Genomic DNA, 25,345 nt, shown 5'->3' on the forward strand with positions numbered 1-25,345 from the left:
TTCATTCCAACACATTTCTCTCTGAGTTGTGGGAAATAGCATGATTCGTGCTGATGGCCAGGCACCCACTGCCTCCCACCCTCCCACTTAGGTCTCTGTGGTCAGAGGCCTGGCTCGCCCATGTATGCTGACCTGACTGCCAAGGCAGAACCCAGACAGGACCCTGTCCCCAAGGCAGACTGGGGGCTAACAGTGCCTCAGAGAGCTGATAACGTGGCCAAAGCTGGGAGAATTTGGCATCAGGTGTTGGCTCCAGGTTTTCACAGCATGTCACGGTTTTGATGTATTCGATTAGCATCAACCACTGGCCCCAAGGGAAGATGTGAATGCTTATGAGGCACCAGCTGTCCCAGACAGCAGGTAAGTGCCTCTATGTTACTGCCTTCTCATACTTGGTGGGTTTTGTCATTCCCATTTTACAGAGAAGGAAATCGAGGCTTGGGACGTGACACAGCCAGGATGCAGAGCCTGTGAGTACACAGTAGGGCAGGGACTCCAGCCCAGGACTGAGGAACCTCATGTTACCTTTTTGAAGGTGACAATCATGTCTGGAACCCATCCTTTCTTTCCATCTCCACCCTGGACTGACTACCATTATTTCTGGCCTTGACAGCTGCTATAGCTTCCTTGCCAGGCTCCTCACTTCCATTTTTTCCCCCCTTGAATCCTTGCTACAGAATAACCAGCAAGGTCCTCTTCCGACAGAATTGGAACTTTGTCACTAGGCAGCATTGAGCCCCTCCATGGCTTCCCCCTGCCTTGGATAGGGAAGGCCCCCCACTGGCTGCCTTGCATGTGGCCCTTCAGCCTGTGTGGCCGGGGCCCATCTGCTTTGCCATTCTTTTTGCCATCTCAGCACTGACTTTCACCAGGCAGCCCGAACTTGACTTACTGTCTTTGTCGGGAATGCTCTGCTTATGTGTCTTGAAGAACGAGTTCCTCTGCCTTTTAGGACTCTGTGCAAATATCCCCTCAGAGGGACCCTTTTTGCTGATCCCTCTGATGAGGCCCACCCTGTTTTCCTCATCATAAAAGTCTGCTCTTTACTAGGTAGTCCTTATCTGAAGTTACAATTCCATATTTATTTGCTTTAAAAAAAAAAACCATTCTGCTGCAGAGGTTTTTAATGCCATTGAAGTTAAGCTGGTGTAAAGTCAGATTAGAGTGTTATAACTTTAATCCTAATTAAATATAATCTCCATAGTAACCCCAAAGAAAATAAGTGGAGAATATACACAAAAGAAAATGAAAAGGGAATTAAAAGTTTCACTACGTGTGTGTGTATATATATATACACATATATATACATATATACACACACATGTATATATGTAAAAGAAAGAAAATCAAATCAGCTAAACACAAAAGAAGTCAGTAATGCAGGAAATGAGCAACCAAAGCTATTACAAGCCATATAGGAAACAAATAACAAAATGCAGAAGTAAGTTCCTCCTTATAAGTAATTACTTGAAGTGTAAATTAATTAAACTTCAATCAAAGACAGAAATTGATGGCAGAATGAATTTTTTAAAAATGTAGATCCAACTATATGTGGTCTACAAGAGACTTACTTTAGATGAGACACAGAGGTTGAAAGTGAAAGGATAGAAAAAGAAATTCCATGCTAATTGTAACCAAAAGAGGGCAGGAGTAGCTATATTAACATCAGACAAAAGACACTTTAAATCGAAAAGCTTACAAGAGACAAAGGGGATGTTATGTATTAATGAAAGGTCCAATATAGCAAGAAGATAGAACAGTTATTTACACATCTGATAACAGATCATCAAAATATGTGAAATAAAATTGATAGAATTGAGAGAAATACACAGTTATACAATAATAGTTGGAGATTTCAATCCCCACTCTCATTAGTAGATAGAACAACCAGAGAGAAGAAAAGGAAATAGAAGACTTAACCCAATAAATCAACTGGACTAGCAGACATACATGGAACACTCTACCCAATAACAATAGAAGACTTTTTTTCCCTCAAGGGAACATGGGACGTTCTGCAGGATAGACCATGTGTTAGGTCACAAATTAAGTCTCAACAGATTGAAAAGACTGGTATTATACAAAGTACCATCACTGACAACAATGGGGTGAAGTTAGAAATCAGTAACAGAAGGAAAACTGGAAAATTCATAAATTTGTAGAAATTAAACCACGTACTATGAAATAACCAAAGAGTCAAATAAGAAATCACAAGCGACATTAGAAAATACTTAGAGATAAATGAAAACAAAAACACATGTAAAAACTTATGGGACAAGGACAAAGCACTGCTTAGGGGGAAATGTATAGCATGTATAGCGGTAAACACTTACATTTAAAAAGAAGAAAAATCTCAATCTAACTTTACAACTTAAGGAACTAGAAGAAGAACAAGCTATTTTGTTCCTTCTGCTAGCTTTGAATTTAGCTATGGATTAAAGCAGAGAGAAAAGGACAGAAAAACAGTAGAGCCAATGAAACCAAGTGTGAGTTCTTTGAAAAGATTAAGAAAATTGACAAACCTTAGCTAGATTGACTGATAAAAAAAGCCTCAAATTACTAATAACAGAAATGAAAACAGGGACATTACTACCCATTCTACAGAAATAAGAAGGATTGTAAGAGAGTACTGTGGACCATTGCATGTTAACAAATGGATAACCTAGATGAAGTGGACAAATTCCTAGACATACAAAATCTACCAACACTTAATCACAAAGAAATAGGAGATTTGAAGAGTCATAATTAGTAAGGTAGTTGAATCAGTAATCAAAAACCTCCTAATAAAGAATAGCCCTGGACTTTATGACTTCATTGGTAAACCATAGCAAACATTTAAGGAAGAGCTAACACTAGTCCTCCTGAAATTCTTCCAAAAAAGCTGAAGAGGAGAGAACACTTCCTAACTCATTCTGTGAGACTGGCATTCCCTGATAACAAAGCCAAAGAAAAGAAACAAAACTACAGTCCCTTATCAATAAGAAAACAATAGTCCATATATTCATTGATGTAAAAGTCTTGAATAAAATACTAGGAAACAAAATTCAATAGCATATTAAAATGATTATATATCATTATCAAGTGGGATTTATTCCTGGAATGCAAGGATGGCTCAACACAGGCAAACCAATAAAAAAAAGTGATATACTCCATTAACAAAATGAAAAATGATCATCCCAATTTATACAGGAAAATAATTTGACAAAATTCAGCAGCCTTTCATGATAAAAGCACTCAATAGACTAGGAATAGAAGGAAACTACTCAACATTATAAAGATCATATATGATATACTAACAGCTAATATTACACTCAGTGGTGAAAGACTGAAAACTTTTTCTCTAAAATCTGGAACAAGGCAAGAGTGCCTGCTTTTGCTACTTCTATTCAACATAATACTGGAAGTTCCAGCTAGAGCAGTTAGACAAGAAAAAGAAAGGCATCCAAATAAGAAAAGAAGTAGTAAATGATCTCTGTTCACAGATGATATATTTATTATATGTAGAAAACCCTAAATCTTATACAGAGAGAGACAGAGAGAATGCTAATAAATTCTCTGCAAAGTAGCCATGTACTAAACCAACTACAAAAATCAGTTGCATTTCTATATGCTAACGATAATCTGAAAAGGAAATTAAGAAAACAGTTCTGTCTTCAGTAGCATCAAAAAGAATAAAATACTTAGGATTTAACCATATAAGGGAAAGAGTTGTACTTGGAAAGCTGTAAAACATCAGTGAAGGAAATTAAAGAAGACATAAATGGAAAGCCATCATGTTCATGGAGTAGAAGACTTATTGTTAAGGTATCAGTGCTATCCAAAGCAGTTTACAGATTCAATGCAATTTCTATCAAGATCCCGATGACTTTTTTGCAGAGATAGAGAAATCCATTCTAAAATTCATATGAAATCTCAAAGGACATTGAATAACCAAAACCATCTTGAAGAAAAGAACAAAGTAAGACTCACTTCCTCATTTCAGAATTTACTCAAAAGCTATAATAATCAAAACACTTTACTGACATAAAGACAAACCCAAAGACTAGTAAAATGAAGTAGAGCTCAGCAATTAACACTTGTGTAGATGGTCAAATAATTTTTAATAAGGATGCCAAGACCTTCAATATAGAAGTGACAGTCTTTTCAAGATTTGGTGCTGGGAAAACTGGATATCTATATGCAAAAGAACAAAGTTAGATCCTTATCAAACATACGCAAAAATTAACTCAAAATGGATTAAAGTCCTAAATAGAAGAGGTAAAACTCTTAGAAGAAAAAATGGGAAAGGCTTTGTGAGATTTCATTTGGCAGTGATTTCTTGGATATAACACCAAAAGCACAGGCAGCAAAAGGAAAAATAGACAAATTGGAATTCATCAAAATTAAAAACTCTTGTGCTTCAAAGGATGCTATTCACAAAGTAAAATGGCAACCCACAGAATAGGAGAAAATATTTGCAGATCAAGTATTTTATTATATCCAGCATATATAGAAAGCTTCTAAAACCCAGGAAGGAAAAAAAAAAGCAATTTAATTTAAAAAATGACAAAGGACTTGAGTAGACATTTTTACAAAGAAGATGTACAAATGACCAATAAGTACATGAAAAGATACTTACCATCAATCATTAGGGAAATGGAAATTAAAGCTACAATAAAGTACCACTTCACATCCATTCCCATGGCTATTATAAAACAAAACAAAAACATAAAACAGCAAAACAAAGCAGAAGAGAAGAAGTGTTGACAACGATGTGGAAAAATGGGAAAGTTTGTACATTATTAGTGGAAATATATAGAAAACTGTACAATTCCTCAACAAAACAATTACCATATGATCCAGCAATTTCACTTTTGAGTAAACACCCAAAAATGTTTACCCCAAAGCAAGGACAAGAATAGATATTTATACACCAATGTGCATGGCAGCATTATTCACCATAACTAAATGGTGGAAGCAACCCAAAGTGTCCACAGATGGATGAGTAGGTAAATAAATATAGTATATAGGTATAATGGAATATTATTCAGCCTTAAAAAGGAAAATAATTCTGATGCATACTATAACATGGATGAGCCTTGAAGACATTATGCTACATGAAATAAGCCAGTCACAAAAGAACAAATACTATGATTCCACTTACGTGGAGTAGTGAATTCACAGAGACAGAAAGTAGAATAGTGCTTGCCAGATGGCTGAGGGGGAGGAAAGAATGGAGAGTTGTCTAATGGGTACAGAGTTCCAGCTTTATAAGATGAAGAAAGTTTTGGGGATAGGTAGTAGTGATGGTATATAACAATGGGAATATATTTAATGCCACTTAATTGTAAGCTTAAAAATGTTTAAAATGGTAAAATTTTATGTTATGCATATTTTACCACAATTTTTAAAAACATCCTACATATCGTCTGCCTTTGCAGTATCTGTAAGCTCATCAAGGTAGGACTATGTCTACACCATCAACATTTACTCAGTGCCTGGTACCTATGCAGGAGATGATCCAGAAATATTTGTGTAGTCATTGAATGCATAAATGAATGACTGATGCCATATAACAACATCCTTTGCAAAGGATTCAGTGCTGACATCACAGAAACAAACACTGGCTTTACTTTTATAATTCCTTGGCAAATTCGCTTCTGGAAAGCCTTTTGTATTCCAAGCACATCCCATGGATATGGTGTATTAAACTCTGTTTGAAAGTGTTTATGCATAAATGTAATAATACGTTTACTCTTCCTACACAGCCCCTGAGGTAGGCTACTGAACTATGGGCCATCTCTAGGTCTTGTCTTTTACCGAGGGTGGTATAAGATGGAGAAGATAAAACATGCATGGTTAAAAAGAAAAACAGCACCAAGAAAGAATACTTGGCAGCTACCAGTGGCTTCTTATCCACAACTATTGAAGAAATAGCTCCAGAGTCACAGAAGAAATGGCTGCAGTCAGAGCAGATCCACCTTGGCCATTTTTAAGGGCTTATGAAGCATGAAAGCGGTACCAAAGAAAACTGGCATCATGCAAAGTGGTCTCATTTTTGAACAAGGAAGAACGGAGTCTTGTAAACCCTAGAGGAATGCATTTGGCCCTTCTTGTATTGGTTGGGGATTTTGATTACAAGCAACAGGAGCTGGATCTGGGCTGGCTGAAGTAGAAAAGGAATCCCAGTTTTGGAGGTATAGAGGGAGGCATCCAGAATCCAAATGAGGACTGAGTCTCCACGCTCAGAGTTTGGGGAAAGTTTGGAGGGAACTTGGGAAGCCAGGCAGCAGGAGAGATTGAGGCTAAGGTCAGGTGAGGAGTGAGGGCTGGTCATGCAGGCTTGACCTCTCAGGCTGCATTCCTGCTGCTGCTTCTCTGTCCCGAGAACATTTCCTGACTGCCTGCTGTCCCTCCTCCAGGATTCAGAGCCCTGAAGGGAATCCAGGGAACAGGACTGCTCTGGGGCTGCTAGGGCTGGCAGAGTGAGTCTCCATCCACTGAGGTTTCAGTGGTGGGAAGAGGGTCCCTGCCATTCTCTAGAGCTCACCTCCTGGGAGTAGTTTTCCTCAATGAATACAGCAGTAGTTTCTGTTTGGCCCCTAAAAAGTAAAAATTAAAAATCAGTCAATCAATCAAAATCCCAGCAATGTGTCTAGTTACCATAAAGTCTAGAGTATAAAAGAAGCTTACTCATATGACATATGACCCAACACCTCCACTCCTGGGTACATAAAGAAATGAATGGATAGTTTCTTTAGCCGCGCAGAAGCTCTTTAGTTTAATAGATCTCACTTGTCAATTTTTGTTTTTGTTACAATTGCTTTTAGGACTTAGTCATGAAGTCTTTACCAAGGCCGCTGTCCAGAAGAGTATTTCCTATGTTTTCTTCTAAGCTTGTTATAGTTTGAGGACTCGCATTTAATCTTTAATCCATCTTGAGTTAATTTTTGTATATGGTGAAAAATAGAAGTCCAGTTTCATTCTTCTGTATATAACTAGCTAGCTATCCCAGCACCATTTATTGAGTGGGGAGTCTTTTTTTTTTTTTTTTTTTTTTTTTTTTTGAGACGGAGTCTCGCTCTGTCGCCCAGGCTGGAGTGCAGTGGCTCTATCTCGGCTCACTGCAAGCTCCGCCTTCCCGGGTTCACACCATTCTCCTGCCTCAGCCTCCCGAGTAGCTGGGACCACAGGCGCCCGCCACCTCGCCCGGCTAGTTTTTTTTTTTTTTTTTTGTATTTTCTAGTAGAGACGGGGTTTCACCGTGTTAGCCAGGATGGTCTCGATCTCCTGACCTTGTGATCCGCCCGTCTCGGCCTCCCAAAGTGCTGGGATTACAGGCTTGAGCCACCGCGCCCGGCCGAGTGGGGAGTCTTTTCCCGATTGCTTATTGTTCTTAACTTTGTCAAAGATTAGATGGTTGTAGGTATGTGGCATTATTTCTGGGTTCCTTTTCTGTTCCATTGGTCTATGTGTCTGCTTTTGTACAAGTGCCATGTTTTTTGATTACTGTAACCTTCTAATATAGTTTGAAGTCAGGTAATGTGATGCTTGTGGCTTTATTCTTTTTGGTTAGGACTGCTTTGGCTGTTCTGCCCCTTTTCTGTTTCTACATGAAGTTTAGTTTTTTCTAATTCTGTGAAAATGATGTTGGTAGTTCAAAAAGAATACAACCTACAGGTTGGGAGAAAATATTTGCAAACTACCTGACAAAGATCTAACATCCAGAATCTATAAGGAATTTAAACAGTGTAAAAGCAACCCCATTAAAAAGTGTGCAAAAAACATGAACTGACACTTCTCAAAAGAAGACATACACATGGCCAACAAACATGTGAAAGATGCTCCACATCACCAATCGTCAGGGCAATGCAAATCAATACTACAAGATACCATCTCACACCAGTGAGAATGGTCATTATTAAAAAGTCAGAAAAATAACAGATGCTGGCAAGGTACAGAGAAAAATGCTTATACACTGTTGGTGAGAAGGTAAATTAGTTACGTCACTGTGCAAAACAGTTTGGAGATTTCTCAGAGAACTGAAGACAGAACTACCATTTGACCCAGCAATCCCATTACTGAGGATATACCCAAAGGCATATAAATCATTCTACCATAAAAACACATGCATGCATATGTTCATTATGGCACTATTCACAATAGCAAAGACATGGAATCAACCTAAATGCCCATCGATGGTAAACTAGGTAAAGAAAATGTGGTACATATATACCATAGAATACTACACAGCCATAAAAAAGAACAAACTCATGTCCTTTGCAGCAACATGGATACAGCTAAAGGCCATTATCCTAAGTGAATTAGTGTGGGATCGGAAAACCAAATGCTGCATATTTGCACTCATAAATGGGAGCTAAACACTGGGTACATGTGGATATAAAGATGGCAACAATAAAATAGTTAGAAAAATGGATAAGATGTAGTATTTGATAGCACAACAGGGTGACTATAGTCAATAATTGTACATTTTAAAATAACTAAAAGTGTAAATGGATTGTCTGTAAGACAAAGGGTAAATGGGTACTCCATTTACCCTGATGTGATAATTATGCATTGTATGCCTGTATCCAAATATTTCATGTACCCCATAAATGTGTACACCTACTTTGTACCCACAAAAATTAGAAATAAACTTTTTTAAAAGATGGCAACAGACCCTGGGGACTATTAGAGACGGGAGACAGGGAGCGGGGCAAGGGCTGAAGAACTACCTCTGGGTACTGTGCTTAGTACCTGGGTAATGGGGTGATTCCCAAACTTCAGCATCACACAATGTACTCATGTAACCAACCTGTACACATACCCCTGAATCTAAAATAAATGTTGACATTATAAATAAAGATATATTCATTTAGACCTACCACAAAAATAAAAAAAGAAATGAAAGCAGAGCCTGGAAGAGATATCTGTACACCCGTGTTCACAGCAGCATTATTCACAATGGCCGAAAGATGGCAACAGCCAAGGTGTTCATTGGCAGATGAGCACATAAACCAAATGTGGAGTGTCCATACAATGGAATATCATCCAGCCTTAAAAAGGAAGGAAATTCCCACACATGCCACAACATGGATGAACACTGAGGACATTATGCCAAGTGACATAAGCCAGTCACAAAAACACAAGTGCTAAATGATTCTGCTTACATGAGGTAACTGCAGTATCCAAGTCATAGAATGAGGGTGGGGTTGGGGGGACAGGGAGTTGGTGTTTTGTGAGTATAGAGCTTCAGTGTTTGTTCCAGGCAGTGGGAAGCTGCTGCATGGGCTTAAGCAGAAGAGTGATGTGCTCTGGTTAGTGTTTTAAAATATGCTTCTGCCTGCCTCTTACCTGGGGGAATGGAGTTCGGCTCCTGGCTCTGTGTCCCTGGCAAACCACTCACCTGTGCAGGTACGTGTGGAGGGTGAAGCCTCCATCGGGCCGAGCCCCTGAGCTGACCCAAGCCGCAGAGCGGTGCTCTGGTCCCACTGTTGTGGGTTTTCCGGATGTGCTGTGGTGCTTTCCTGTGTACGTCATGTGATTCTCCTTTGGTTGGGATGGCGGTGACACAGGAGCAGGAATATTTTAAAGAACAAATTGCAGACGGAAACAGGTGGTGCTGATACCAGAAACCGTGCGTGTGGGCAGCCAAATTGGAAAATGGGGCCGCTCGCTTGACAGAGCTTTGGTTGTTCTTAGCTTCCTTAACGACCGTGGAATGGAATGAAAAACCTGAGCTGTTCCAGGCAAGTTCTGTTTCGAGGGAAAATGACATCAATTTTACTAAATTACCATGTGAAAGAGACAACAAGCCTCTCTCTGGTGACCAGCAAGACTAGCATAGTGCTAGAGCACTCTGGTTCCCACACTCCAGTGGGGGTGGAGGCCCTGGAGCAGGGTGGGGAAGGGGCATTGTTCAACACAGATGGCCTGCCCAACCCCAGGGTCTCTGATTCAGTGGGGGCTGGGGTGGACTCCAGAATGTGCGTTTCCAACAAGTGCCCATGTAACGTTGGTGCTGCTGCTTTGGGGACCCCACTCAGATACTGTGCTACAGAGCATAGCTTTCTCCTGTTTGGGGGTCTTAATAGCGGTGTATGCAACCTAAGAGTGTCACCCACAAGTCCCTGTCTGGCTCTAGGGAGGCGTTGGGTTATACAGGCAGGTGGTGTCCTTGTGAAGCCCAGCCTGGTGTGGTGAGCAGCTCCTCTCCTTGTGCCTCCAACCACGGCTCCTTCTGTAGTCCCTGTCTGCCCCTCCCTTACTGTGTCCCCACATTGCCTAGCCAGAGAAGCCATAGTGTGCTGCTGGCAGCAGGTCCACCCTGCTAGGCCCCTAGGCTGCCAAGGAAATGTGACAAACACAGCCAGGGCTGAACACTTGCTGGGACGCAGCCAGAGCTGGACGCCGGAGACAGAATTTCCAGACGCTTGGCTGTGCTGTTCCCGCCCCAACCAGGTGTCTCCCTAAACATCGTGTAGCCATTGCCTCGAAGACTTCTCCTGAGCATGAGTTTCCATGGGAAAAAAAAGCAGAGACTTTATTACATGTCTTTGAGGCTTGTACCTTGTGTTTTGTGGCTGCCATCGGATTTTCATCTGGCTCGCCTGGCTTGGCACAGGACCTCAAGGGAGATTCTGAATGTGTGCCTTGCCCTGTGCTCTGAGCTTTGTCAGAGCCTGTGGTCAGCACCTGGCAGGTGACAAAGTGCTTGAGCTGTGCTCAGGCTTTGGTACCTGCTCTCTTGGATGTCAGTGCCCTAGTTACATGTCAAGAGGAAATGTCTTCTTACAAGACTTGCTAAAGAACATTATTTAGAGCATGAAGCTTTATTTTTTTAATTAGTTAACTTTGTATTTTTAATTGTAGTAAAATACAGTTAACATGAAATTTACCATCTTAACCATTTTTAACTGTGTGATTCAGTATTCTTATGTTCACATTGTTGTGCAATCAATCTCTACAGCTTTTTTCTCTTGCAAAACTGAAACTCTGTACCCATTAAACACCTTCCCATTTTTGCCTCCCCCGCGGCCCCTGGAGCACGAAACTTTCACATCCCCCTTCCATCTCCCATCTTTTTAGTGGCATTTGTTCTAAGGGAGGTGACTGAGCTTTGGGCTAATGGTGTATGGAGTGCACGTGGCTCTGAACTGTCATCAGCCCGCCAAGGAGAAGTTGGGTGATTTTGACAAGGGAGCTTGTTCCTACAGTTTTGTTCTTCCTGAAACTTGCACTGTTCCTTGCAGTCTTGCCTTTTGTGGCATATCAGAATATCATTGAGGATTGCTTTCTCATGTTACTTCTTTAAATCTGTAGTATTCCTTAATGTTTTTGGTTTTGACTGGGGTTGACATGACAGGCAGTGTTTACATTGTGCTGTGCAATCTCAGTGAACACTGTGCAACTTGAATTTTCTCCCTCATAGCTTCAGGTTTTCATTTTTCCTAATTTTCATGTTTTGAGCTGAAATTTACCGGTTTAGACCCAATTCTGATGCTGAATATTTTAGGGAAGATTTGAATTACAGCCATTGGATGATTCTCGAACTATCAAAACAAGGAACAAGTTAGGTGCCTCCCCCTTCCTCTCCCAGGCTTGGAGATAGATAATGAATACATGACTTCAGAACTGGCTTGTAGATGGTCCAGTATTAAGAAAACGACAGCTAGTTCTTGAGGAAAGGAGATTTTGAAAATAACAAAAGTGAGAACAGAACAACTGGATGTGTTCTATTTTTCCTTGTGTGAAGGAATATTACGTCACACAAAGATAGGTTTTTTGTTTGTTTGTTTGTTTTAACTGTAATAATGGTTTTCAAAGAGTAAAATTCAAGCAGTGGCACAGCGGATTCCTTTGTCACGGAGATGCTCAAACACTGCGTGCCTGGCTTCTAGCACTTGTGGGCTGGGTGCAGCTGTGTTGAGTGGCTCCGCTTGGCCTGAGTTGACCCTGGCGATGCTGTCTACCGTGCTCGTCGCTTGCTGCTGCTGCTGATGTATTGATGGCGTGAACACAGCACCAGCTGGAGAAAGTTTTAATGTTCCTGCTGGAAAATTCTCCCTCCTGGGTTGTGTCTATAGGTAAAAACCAAGTAGAATATTCAAAAGATTCTCATTCTTGTTCCCTCCACACCTTCCAACTGCCACCACCTTTAGTACGCTATTCATGTACCTCTCGCAATCCTGCTTTCTCCATGTTACGGAAAAGGAACTCGGCAGAGTCATAATGACCTGCAGCTCGTCAGCTGCAGTGGGCTTTTTCCATCCATGTCAACTTTGACTCCTTCGCCTTATTCCAGGTTTCCCTTCTCTTCCTCTTGAATCACTTTCCTGTGACTGCTTGATGTTGAGGTCCTTACGATTAAGTTCTGCAACAAGATATGCAAAATTAAGAAAGATAGGACCTTTTCTGTTACTGCAGTTTATTTCAGTGACAAACTTTGGTTACAATGGGACTTGAGGAAATAAAGAAGGAATGTAGACCTTTTGGCTGGACAGGGCTGAGTTTGAATCAAACCATTGTGACTGGCTGTGGGTCTCACACAGGTGGCTTTACCTCAATGAACTGGTTTCCCTGTTTCCCAGCTGAGAGTGGTGGAGATGCCCGCCTTGGTGGGATGTGGCAAGGGTTAGCAATGACCCAGGCTGGCGTTCAGCAGCAGGCATCTGTCTCCCCCAGCCCCTTCATGAAGGTCCCCTTAAACTCCAGGCATGAAAGCCCAGAATGGAAGTTTTCAGCCTTCTGCCCTTTCTTTTTTTCAAAACCACCTTTCCTATGTGCGTGTGTGTTTTTTTTAACCAACTATTTCCTGCTTAGCTTTATGCATATACATAAGCATACTGTATATGTATGTTTGCACACATGTGTATGATTCTAGAGGTTTCTCTTATTTACATTTTTCTTTTGGCAAATCCATTTTTAAGGACATTTTTGGCTTTCCTGGACAACTTTTTAAGTAAAATCTGGGTTATGTTTCTCGCATATGTGTTTTTCATTCCAATAAGACTTTATGTATGGACACTGACATTTGAATTTCATGTAATTATTCTTTAGTTATTTTTAGTACTGGAAGAATACAACCTATATTTTTAATATTGATTTTTAAATTTTTTTGTGAATGGAATTTGTATTTTAGAATAATTTTAGATATACAGAAAAATTGATCAGTTAATATAGAGAACTGCCATACATAGTTTCCCCATTATGAGCCTCTCATATTAGAATGGCATGTTTGTTGTAATTAATGCACCAATACTGATACAGCGTTATAAAGTAAAGTCTACGCTTTATTTCTATTTCCTTATTTTTACATAATCTCTTTTCTGTGTCCCAAGTTCCCATTCAGGATACTACTGTATTTAAAAAATTTTTTTATCTTTATATCTTTATTTCTTTTTTTTGTCTTGATAGGTATACAATATGTTCCAGCACCAGAGCCTGGGGATTAAAATTAACATTCAAGTGACCAAGCTTGTCCTGCTACGACAACGTCCCGTAAGTCCCACAGGCACCTTCCAAGCATGCAGAAAATGTGGCTGGCCTGGAGCTTCCCAATTGCTGTTGAATGCTAAGCGGGGCTCCAGGAAGTTGCTCCAGGGAGTCGTCACCCTCTGTGGCTTTGCCAGTGTGAGAGGAAAGCCGGCATCAGTACTGGAAGCATGGTGTGAGGGTGGGCTGCTGAGAAACTCAAGGAACCCTAAGCAGTGAGCCCACACACATCCCCCTCCACTCCCGAAGGGTCTCTTATGGAGTCTCTAGGATATGTGCAAAAGCTTGATGACGAGGTCTCTGGCATCGTGGCTTCCCTTCTGAAACTACATTAGAGCTTCAACCCCAGTTTGGGTTCACAGCAGCATTATTTTCTGGTCTTTCAGTGGCGCGCCTTCCCACACGCTGATGTTACCTGCCAAGTCAAGCCATCACCATGAGACTGAGGGACCATTGCGTGGTTTGGGATACTGTTCTGTTTGCAGAAAATAAGATGCTTTTTTAAAAAACAACATAGTCTTCATTTGCACCTATATATAAGGCCCCTGATGGTCTCTCTGGATCTATGCCATATACCCACTGGCATCAGGCTTCTCTTCGAGGGCAGTGAGTCATCAAATGATGTCTCAGTGAGTGACTGCCTCCACCTTAACATCCTTGCCATAGTCTGGATATAAACTCTGGCCTCCCAGGCAGTTGTGTCTCTAACTGTCCCGATTTCTTTTAGGCTAAGTTGTCCATTGGGCACCATGGTGAGCGGTCCCTGGAGAGCTTCTGTCACTGGCAGAACGAGGAGTATGGAGGAGCGCGGTACCTCGGCAATAACCAGGTTCCTGGTGGGAAGGACGACCCGCCCCTGGTGGATGCTGCTGTGTTTGTGACCAGGTAAGATGGGATTTGGCCTGTAGCTGACATGCGAAAGGGAAGAGATGTTTCCCTTCAGAGAGGAAATAGGCATGTTGTTAAGAATTCAGGCTTGGAAATCAGACCTTGGGCCACCTGTCTGGGCTTTGGTTTCCTCATTAGTAAGTGGGGGTTAACGGTGGTATCCACCTTTGAGGGAAGTACGATGCCTGGGCATGTAGCTGTGTCCCTCTTTGTCCCTCCTCCATTGTCACATGGTGTTCTCCCTGCGTATCTCTCTGTCCAGACTTCCCTCTTCCTATAAAGATGACAGTCATAGGATTTGGGCTCACCTTACTTACTCCAGTGTGACCACATCTTACCTTGATTCCACCTGCAGTGACCTTTTTTCCACGAAGGGTCACATTCACAGGTACTGAGGGTCAGGACTTGGACCATTTATTTCTGGGGGATACAACTATTGTATGTTGTTGACGTTGATGTGGCTATATCATTTTTTTCTTATGTTTCACCCCTCTTTGAGGAACACCGATTTTTCTTTGGTTGCTTTACTTTAATAATGTAAACAAAATATGTTACATGTTCATACCAAAACTCTCCCTTTACAAAATACACAGAAATATTCCTTAATAACTTAATCTATTAGATTAAAAATACCAGCTTTTTATTAGAGATGCTAAGAATATGTCAACTTTGAATTTTAACGACTTTTTTTAATTTAAAGAAGCTACTTCCCAAACTGCATGCTTGCTTTTCCTCTGTGAATTTGGACGTAAAGTTGTGGAAGGGAGAATTTTATCCTATCTTTAGCTTGGGGGCAGTTTGTTTCTCCACAAAAAGGTTTTTTTGTTTTGTGTTTTGTTTTTTGAGACAGAGTCTCCTCTGTTGCCCAGGCTCAAGTGCAGCGTGATACAATCTTGGCTGTCTGCAACCTCTGCCTCCTGGGTGCAAGCGATTCTCCTGCCTCAGCCTCCTGAGTAGCTGGGATTACAGGCGTGTGCCACCACACCCGGCTAATTTTTGTATTTTTATTAGAGAGGGGGTTTCACCATGTTGGCCAGGCTGCTCTGGAACCCCTGACCTCAGGTGATTTGCCCACCTCAACCTCCCAACGTGCTAGGATTACAGGTGTGAGCCACCACGCCTGGCCCTCCACAAAGAGTTAAATCTCACTTAACATTTGGTTTTGAGTCAAGAAAGGCTTTTGGTTGCATTTCTCAGGCCATGTGCTACAAACTCTGAGCCCCATGACCTCTCAGTCATCTGGGGAAGTTCTGTGACTCCAGCCCCAGACACCAGACAGTGCAGCTTTCGTTCCTTTCAAAAATCCCAGAATAGGCCAGGTGCGGTGGCTCACGCCTGTAATCCCAGCACTTTGGGAGGCTGAGGCGGGCAGATCACCTGAGGTCAGCAGTCTGAGACCAGCTTGGCCAACATTAAAAAACCCCGTATCTACTAAAAATACAAAAATTAGCTGAGCATGGTGGTGCACACTTGTAATCCCAGCTACTTGGGAGGCTGAGGCAGGAGAATTGCTTGAACCTGGGAGGCAGAGGTTACAGTGAGCTGAGATCATGCCATTGCACTCCAGCCTGGGTGACAAGAGCAAAACTCTGTCTCAAAAAAAAAAAAAAAAAAATCCTACAATAGACTCAAGGCCACCACCCATTACCAAATAGATGCCTGCTCACTCCTGTGGATGGTTCGTCAATTGCCAGCCCTCAGTATGCTTTGTTACACATTTCACAGTGTGCTTTGTAGTGTGCCAGTCCCTTAGGAGAACACTTGCTGCTTCTACAGCGTATGATTAAATATATAATCCATATATAAGTCCTAGCATAGATAATCAGAATTATTGAAGAGACATTTTAGAAAAAGTCTGTTTAATAATTGATTGTCTGTAACATGGCTAATGCAGTAGCAGGCATCAGGGACCAAGGGATGAACATGACCTGGTTCATGCTTTTGACCTGGACTTGCCCACTCCAGTGAGCACTGGACGTCTTCCCCAAGAGCAGTGGCTGCCCACTGCCCACACTCACTGGCCAGAGGCCGCTGTTGCTCGAGGCACTCTGCAATGGCATTTGGGAACTGTGAGACTTTCTGTAGAATACCCCAGGTGTCACAGCATTCAGGTTAAGGGCACTGTGATTTGAGAGTGGATTCGAGTCCTTGGGAACCATGTCTGTGCATGATCATAAGTAAATGGAGCTGATTTTCCAAATGGTAATTATATTTGGTCTGAAAGACTTTCCTAGAGAGGAACTCTAAACAACATCATCTGTGGAATATGCAGCTAAACTCCCAAGGTTTCTACTTTGAAAATAGTTTTTATAAATACTGTAGAAAATCTATAATTTCTGGTGTTTTGTTAAAAAAAAATAATAGCTTATGATAATTTTCCCTATACTGGAAGAAGTTTTCTCTTTCCTGCTATTTCCTTTCATTGAGTGGAGAAAGCACTTGTAAGTAGTCTGCATTTGGGGATGAATGGCATTTTTTTCAGAGGCAATAAATGTCACCAAGATGACTGTTGGCAAGACATCTGTATTAGCCCTTTTACAAAGAGACCTCGGCAGTCATGACGTACCCTCAGTGCAAAGATGCTATGAGTTAGACTTTCTTTTCATTTTTCACCCTTCTCACTTACCACAGAGGAAATATTTTGTGTAAAAATGTTCTTTTCTACACCTCACACTTTTTACAGTGGCTACTATAAAACAAAATGATACAGTTTTGCTGTGTCCCCACCCAAATCTCATCTTGAATTCCCACTTATTGTGGGAGGGACCTGATGGGAGGTAATGGCATCATGGGGGCAGGTCTTTCTTGTGCTGTTCTTGGGATGGTGAAGAAGTCTCACAAGATCCGATTGTATAAGGGGGTGTTTCCCTGCACAAGCTCTCTTTCTGTCTGCCGCCATGTGAGACGTGCCTTTCGCCTCCCACCATGATTGTGAGGCTTCCCTAGCCACGTGGAACTGTAAGTCCATTAAACCTCTTTCTTTTGTAAATTGCCCATTCTTGGGTATGTCTTTGTCAGTGGTGTGAAAATGGACTAATACACAGAACAATGGAAAATAACAAGTGTTGGAAGAATGTGGAGAAATTGGAACTCTTTTGTGCACCATTGGTGGGAATGTAAAATGGTACAGCCACAATAGAAAACCAGATGATGGTTCCTCAAAACCTCAAAACTAGAGTTACCATATGATCCCACTTCTGAACCCAAAAGAACTGAAATTCAAAGTAATTGAAAGCAGAGACTCTGATATTTGAACACTCATGTTCATAGCAACATTATTCATGACAGCCAAAAGGTGGGAGTGACCTATATGTCCATCGACAGATGAATGGGTAAACAAATATGCTGTATATGCACAAGGGAATATTACTCAGCCTTAAAAAGGAAGGAGATTGTGATACATGCTACAACATGGATGAACCTCAAGGACAAATACTGCATGATTCCACTTACATGAGGTACTTACAGTAGTCAGATTCATAGAGACAAAGAATGGTGGTTACCAGAAGCTGGGGAGAAGGGAGAATGGGGAGTTATTATTTCATGGGTGCAGAGTTTCAGTGTGGGATGACGGAAAAGTTTTGGAGGTGGATGGTGGTGATGATTGCATGACAGTGTGAATTTAGTTAACATTACTGAGCTTTACACTCAATGGTTAAGATAGTAAATTTTATGTTCATGTAGCACAATAAAAAAAATTCATAGTAAAAATGTTCTGTTCTAACTAAACACATTGGAGAGGGATCCTAATTGCATGGGAGTGGTTCTGGGTGAGGATGCTGGGGGCATGAGCAATGTCTTCCTCCAGGGACAGAGAAAACAAGGTTTTGTCAGCCGCAGGCTGCTGGGCTCCAGATGAGGAATGCGATTGGCCTCTTGCATAGCTGTTACCTGTTGCCAGCCCGGGAGCTTGAGCTTTCTTCTGCATTTTGGACTGACGCCTTGAAGCTACGTGAGCAATCACAGTCCCTCTCACCTGCTGCCATGGAGCTGCTGGACTGAACAGATCAGTGCATGTCCTGTCTTCTGGGTCCTTGCAGATGTTAAATTGAGGATCTCCTTCAAGGACGGGGGAGGCCGCTCTGGAGTCGGGCAGGAAGCTGAGTTGGCCAGGAATCCTTGTTTAATGACTAGAGGTAAAGAGCTGCAATTCCCTAGGTTGAGATAATAACGGGCTGATGTTTTCACAAGGAGATTGGGTGCGAGGCAGCTGCCGCCCTGGAGAAGCTGTCTTTTCCTCCCACTGTAACCCGAGCTGAGGCTGCACGGGCCTGGCTGTTGTCAGGGGACAGCTTCCAGGTCCTGAGCTAGGACTGGCCAATGTGAGGGTTTCCTACCGTTTAAGGTTCTTTTTTCACCTTCTGGGCTGTGACCAAGCCAGACAGTGTATTCTCCCAGACATTCCCTGACAAACAGGTGGCTAGGTGGCTGCTGTGGAGACTATGAGGATGACATCACGTCCAGCAGGAGCTGCTGAGCCAGAAGCGGTGGAAGCTGGGTTTTCTGCAGCTGTGGCTGGGACTAGGAAGGACCCATGAGTGGACTGGGCCTGGGGCCACACGGAGCCCACACAGAGGCCAGGGCTCAGGGGGCCTCAGCACCTAGGAGGGCTTCACCTTGGGCTACACATCTGACCCAGAAAGCTGAGAATGCAGAGAACTCCTCCCTGGAGTCAAGAACTCCTCCTTGAGCCTGGGTCTGTGCTCCGGGTGAGAATGCCTGAAAGGCGCCACAGCAGACACAGCTGGCCCAAAGCTGCACCACCAGGATCCCTCTGGCCAGACCTTCCCCTCCAGCATAATACCATCTAACTCCTCGGGACACCCTTCCCTTCACCTTCTGCCAAGGGACCCTCTTGCCAGGCTTTGCACGTGGTGAGGTCCCAGTAAGTATCTGTGGAACTTGGTGTTATGCTCCCAGGCTTCCAATGCTGGTGAGGCCATGGCTGCTGGGTAGCTTGCAGGGCCCCTTGAAAGGGTCTGGAAATATCAGTCAATTAATAAAAGAATTTATTGAGTCCCAACTGTATGCCTGGCTGTGAGTTATGCACAGGACGACCTGTGTAACCTGTAGTGCCCCATGCAAAATGAAAACATGGGACCCTGCAACAGCAAAGCATTAGCCCAGGGCATGGGTCAGACACCCACAAAGCCAGCCCTGTCATGCAGATCCACCTCAGCCTCAAGGAATGCACCTTGGAGTTTCAGTGGATGTCGGGACTGGGAGCCGAATCTAGCCCTCACTTTTTTCATTCCTGAAGTGAATGCTACAGTCCCTGCCTGGGGGTTTGACATGAGTTGGCAGTGGGATGACATAAAAAGTGGATGCCCCTGATAATGAATGGAACAAAGCCAGGTTCCCTGGAGATAAAGCCGCCCCTGCAGGCAGGTGGCTTGCTGTTTCTCTTCTGAGAAAGTACCTTGAACAGGAAGGATAGAGATTCAGATTCGGCTGAGCTTTTCAAGACAGGCCTCTGAGTGTAGCTTTCCCTCCCTGAGCTGAACACACCTCTTCCTCAGATGAAGCAGTGGGTGGTGCCTGGGGGTCTGTCATTCGAGACTGCCTGTTTCCCCTCAGGGCGGCCATTAGATCGGAGAATGCGCGGAGGTAGAGTCCTCCTCAGCCAGAGGACTGGCTCTCTGCAAAATGGCGCCCGACTTGGCCTTGGCCAGCAGCTTCATTTCTCTTCTGTCAGACTGAGGCCTGGGTCCCTTTCTCCCTTTGCCCAGCTGAGGCAATGGGGCAAAGCTTTAAACATATACTGTTCACAACTCTGAGAAACCCTGGAACAAGGTCCTGGGCCAGCCTGGTCTTTGTATGAATGTGTGTGTGTGTGCATGCGTGCATGTGCTGCTCAAAACACCAGAATTGGGAAGGGTGCTGAATTGGGAAGGGTGCTGAACGAAGGGGCTGGGGCTAGATAGGTATTGGGCTAGTGAGAACACCTATGCCCCTAATTTTGTTTGGTTTCCCCTCTGCCAGTGCTGCTTCTGTCGCCTATTCCTTCATCTTCTAAAATGGAGTCTGATGGAAAAATCGAGTCACTAGGCCTTTTCATCTCTTTATGATATTCCTTCTCCATTTCCCTGAAAGTTCCCTTGGTTTTGGAGTGAGGTTATGAAAAGTGTGGATCTCAAGCGTTCTTTGGGCCCTGAGAGAAGATGAGTGTGGGGCCTGGGAGGGGCCATGTCTGGGCCAGGTTGTGGCTCCTCACCCGGCTCCCAGGCTGAGTCCTGCCCCAGCCAACCCTCTGTGGTCAACTGCTGACCGTGGAACTTACAAAGAACCATAGGAATGATCCAGCATTAGGAAAGAAGAGCCCAGACCCCTGACTTCCCCACAGGAAGCCAGATGAACCCCTTGTACCTGCAGAACCAGGGCTGGACCAGGTTTTAAGCATCTTTGCTGTCTCACTGGTCCACAGATGCCCACCCACCCAGGGGATCCTGGGGAGCTTTAAGGAATACAGTTTTTTATCCTTCAACTTTTAAGTTCTGGGTTACATGTGCAGGATGTGCAGGTTGATTACATAGGTAAACATGCGCCATGGTGGTTTGCAGCACAGATCAACCCGTCACCTAGGTATTAAGCCTGGCATCCGTTAGCTATTCTTCCTCATGCTCTCCCTCTCCCTTAGCCCCCCTCACCTGGCTGGCCCTGGTGTGTGTGTACAACCATGTGTCCATGTGTTCTCATCATTCAGCTCCCACTTACAAGTGAGAACATGTGGTGTTTGCTTTTCTGTTCCTGTGTTAGTTTGCTGAGGATAATGGCCTCCAGTTCCATCCATGTCCCTGCAAAGAACATGATCTCATTCCGTTTTATGGCTGCATAGTAGAGGAATACAGTTTTTAGAGATGACTTTTTGTTGTCTTCTCGTTAAAGTGATACATGGTCATTACAGCATCAAAAACCAGTTGCTGCCCAAGTGGAGTAGCTTGGGGAAGCCACTGCAGTTGGATGCTATTGTCTGAGAATTGTCTCTGATCAGTGACTTGGCAAACACCTTCCAAAACATTTTCAGCTGCTGAAAGGAGTCCTTCCAGCAACTGTTATGTATAGAATAGTTCATTTGTAAAAGAAGATTCTCATGTGGGGTAAGTGGACCTACCCCTGGGAAATGTGGATGGGTTACTGTTGCCAAACGCTGCTGTTTGTTATCATTCACTGTGGCCTGTGACCACTGGAACAATAGCATTGCAAGATGACTACTTGAGGTTAACTGACAGTATTTTCTTTTTCCAGTCTTGGGGATACTGCATATACCTGATGATGGCCTTTTTTTTTTTTTTTTTTTTCTTTTAGGACAGATTTCTGTGTACACAAAGATGAACCGTGTGACACTGTTGGTAAGTTTAGAGTTGAAATAATAATCTAAGGGGCTGATACACCCTGGGAGAATCTGGAGACTTCTTGATCACAGTGGAGGAGCTGTCCTCAAACAAGCACTGCACATTCTGTTGCCTTCCTTCTTGTAAGTTGGTCTTTGACTTTCCTTTTACTATTTTCCTGAAATGTTTTGAAGTTATTTATGGCAGAAGGCATCTAGATGAAGAAGCTATGAAGAGTGACACCAAGGGGAAGAGCCACCAGGCTGTTCAAAGGGATCTGCAGTTGGGGTTGCATTTGGCTCTGAGCATTTTGGTCACCCAGGCAGGAGAGGCAGCCCACTAAGTTACATAGCTGTGGTCATGAGATGGAAGCTTAGCAGTTTGTTCTCATGCATGCAAATGACCTTTACTGAGCTTTACCCTTTACCTTGGTGCCAGGCTCCTTGCTTTTTAGTGACTAAAGACAGCACTGAAAATGGCATGCAGTGCTGAGAAAACCTCCTTTCCTTCTTCCCCTTCCCCTCCTCCTCTCCCTTTCCCTCCCTCACTTTCCCCTCCCCTCCACCTTCCCCTCCCCCACTACTTTCCCCTTCCCCTCCCCTCCCTCCCCCTCTACCTTCCCCTCCCCCCTTCCCCTCCCCCTCTACCTTCTCTCCCCTCCCCCTCTACCTTCTCTTCCCCTCCCCCTCTACCTTCTCCTCCCCCCACCTTCCCCTCCTCCTCTACCTTCCCCTCCGACTCTAACTTTCCCTCCCTCACCTTCCTTTCCCTCACCTTCCCCTTCACCTGCCATTTTCCTTTGTCTCCTGTCCTCCGTTATGTCTGGTTTGCTCTTGACTTCTCATGAATTTCAAATGGAAACCATTCTTGAGTGTAGGAACACAGTGTTTGGTTAATACAGGCACAATGTCAAGGGTGTTTCCAGTTTTGCCTGCCATAGCACAAACCTTTGTTCATCAGGAGGTCAAAATATAGTATTGCATTACCAGAATCAAAATTGTGAATCGTGTGTGTTTAGAATTGTAAAATTGAAGAAAACAGTATAGGTGTGAAAAATATATAATGTTATGAAATTCACATGTTGAAAACCAGAGCTTCTTGTGGAGCCCCGGCAGTGAGTAATCCCAAGCCTTTGTTCTGGCTCTGCCATGTGCCAGCTGGGTGGCCTTGGGTGTGTCTCCACTCCGGTTTCTTAATCCATCAAATGATCACTTTGGATTAGGTGACTCACAAGACCCTTCAAAAGCTAATGATAGCTACCATTCGTGTCACATTTTAGAGTTTACAAAATGATTTTTAATATATTACTCTTAATCGGTCCTCTAAACAGATCTGAGAGCGAGGTTTCAAGAAGCAACCAGCCAACTCCTCCTGCTTTGTTATTTGGGGGCTGTCTCCATGAGGGAATTGCTAGACAAAGGCCATGTGAAATATGCTTCCCTGGAGGGTTGGCTGACACAGGCCCAGGTCAGGTTGGGGCCGTGGAGACTTATGCGGACTGACCTCTGTCTGTCAACAGGGCTGCCAGGCATGTGCTGTTTCTAGGAGTGGCTGCTCTTTCCCAGGGTTCATGGGTCAGGCATGGCCACAGTACCCCTGTCCAGGGCACCTCTGCTCCATGCTCTTCCTGCTTCCTGGCTTGCCCCAGGGAGACACAATCTCTCAATCGTGTAGCCCTTGCCTGTACTTCTCCCCTGGAAGCCCCTGAGCAACACAGAGCCCAGCTCTGGCCTCCAGGCTGTGTGTCCTTCAGCACCTGGCACTGGATTGAGAGGCGTGGTCACTCCTGTTGGTTGGCTGATTAAATGAAGAAGAACTGAATGAATGAATGAATGCATGCATGTATGCATGCAGGTGAAGGGATTCCAATTCCAGTGTTCGTTAAAACCATGTATCCAATGGTGTGGTTTTATTCCATAGGATTTATAGCTAGCTTTCAGTTTCTTTTGAATATATAAAAGTTTTCTCTTTTGATGGGAATATGCCATTAATTGTGATTATATCCTGTGTTCAGGCCCCTGGTGAAGAGCAGCCAGCTGCTTCAAATTAAGCATCTTCTCCTTTCCTAAGCCACATCACCATACTACTTTTTATTGGTTTGCTTGGGCTGCCATAACAAAATGCCACACAAACTGAGTGGCTTCAACAACAGAAATGTGTTGTCTCACAGATCTGGAGGCTGGAAGTCCTAGATCCAGGTGTTGGCAGATTTGGCCTCTCCTGAGGCCTCTCCCCTTGGCTGTAGCTGGCTGCCTTCTCCTGTGTCCTCTTGTGGCCTTTCCTCTGTGTGTGCACCTGCCTGTTGTCTCTCCTCCTTGCAAGGACACCAGTCATATTGGCCTAGAGCCCCACCTCTATGACCTCATATAACCTTAATTAGCTTTTTTTGTTGTTGTTAAGATAGTCTCGCTCTGTTGTCCAGGCTGTAGTGCAGTGGCATGATCTTGGCTCACTGCAACCTCCACCTCCTGGGTTCAAGCAATTCTCCTGCCTCAGCCTCCCGAGTAGGTGGGACTACAGGTGCCTGCCACCATGCCCGGCTAATTTTTTTGTAATGTTAGTAGAGACGGGGTTTCACCGTGTTTGCCAGGATGGTGTCGATCTCCTGATCTCATGATCCATCCGCCTCGGCCTCCCAGAGTGCTGGGATTACAGGTGTGAGCCACCGCGCCCGGCCAGCCTTAATCAGCTTTGTTAAGGTCCTCTGTCTACCTGTAGTCACAGTGGGAGTTAGGGTTTCTACATAAGAATTTTGTGGGGACACAAGTCAATCCATAGCACTGTTCATTTGATGCTTTGCCACATGTTACTAGGGAGCATCTTATGTCCTCATATCGCCTCCCAGGTGCATATGTCTCACTTCCTTAACAAGAAAGTCTTTTAATGGTCAGGGCTGGGTAGAGTCATTGTTCTTCATGTGACAGCTGGTTAGCTGAGAGCAGAACCAGTCTATTTCCTGATCCCCAGTGCATGTTCTTTCTAATACGTCAGTGATTCTCAGCTTCTCCAAAGGAGCTGGTGCCTTTTTTCTTTTTTAAAAAAATTAACCTTATATGGTGTTTTATTAGTATACATTTATTCTAATGTGTCATATTTTGCTTATACAGATGATCAAGCCAGTCAGAACAATGGGATGATTTGATGAACAGAAAAATATAAAAACTGGGGTTATGGCAGTTGTATATTGATCTCAGCATCTAATTTATTTATGGACTTTAAAATGTTTTTATTTTGAATAATTATACAGTCACGATAATTGCTAAAAGAGTACAGAGAGGTCTGTTGTACCTATCACCCAGCTTTGTCCAGTGGTAACATCTGACGTAACTGCAGTGCACTCTCAGAACCAGGAAATGGATGGACCCGATAGAGTGAACCAGGCTACAGCTCTTAATCAGGCTTTACTAGACTACAGCTCTTAATCAGGCTTTACTGGTTTCTGCATGCACTCATCTTTTGGTATGCTTTCATATAAAGTTCTGTGACATCTTATTACCTGGGCAGCTTTGTCCATCCACCATGACAATCAGGAACAGAAGATTCCATGGCTGCTGAGATGCCCCCTCGGCCTGCCTCTTGAGAGCCACCCCCTGCCACCCTCTGCTTCCCTAACTGCTGGCATTTATCTGTATTCCATCTCTGTGATTTTCTCGTCC

General features: G+C 43.5%; 1 protein-coding gene across 2 annotated transcripts in view; it reads left to right on the forward strand.

Annotated features, from left to right (window-relative positions):
* Nucleotides 1-25,345, forward strand: part of ADAMTS17 (ADAM metallopeptidase with thrombospondin type 1 motif 17) — a 367,322-nt gene that overhangs the window by 64,443 nt on the left and 277,534 nt on the right. Inside the window, exons 5-8 of one of the 2 annotated variants that reach the window (XM_033188835.1) lie at nucleotides 13,393-13,476; nucleotides 14,198-14,355; nucleotides 14,621-14,746; nucleotides 21,664-21,707. In XM_033188835.1, coding sequence (XP_033044726.1) covers nucleotides 13,393-13,476; nucleotides 14,198-14,355; nucleotides 14,621-14,746; nucleotides 21,664-21,707 — 412 coding nt within the window. The remainder of the gene's footprint in view (nucleotides 1-13,392; nucleotides 13,477-14,197; nucleotides 14,356-14,620; nucleotides 14,747-21,663; nucleotides 21,708-25,345) is intronic. The other variant, XM_033188836.1, reaches the window with a different exon arrangement.

The sequence above is a fragment of the Trachypithecus francoisi genome, unplaced genomic scaffold (genome assembly GCF_009764315.1).
Source record: "Trachypithecus francoisi isolate TF-2019V2 unplaced genomic scaffold, Tfra_2.0 Lachesis_group3, whole genome shotgun sequence".
NCBI lineage: Eukaryota > Metazoa > Chordata > Mammalia > Primates > Cercopithecidae > Trachypithecus > Trachypithecus francoisi.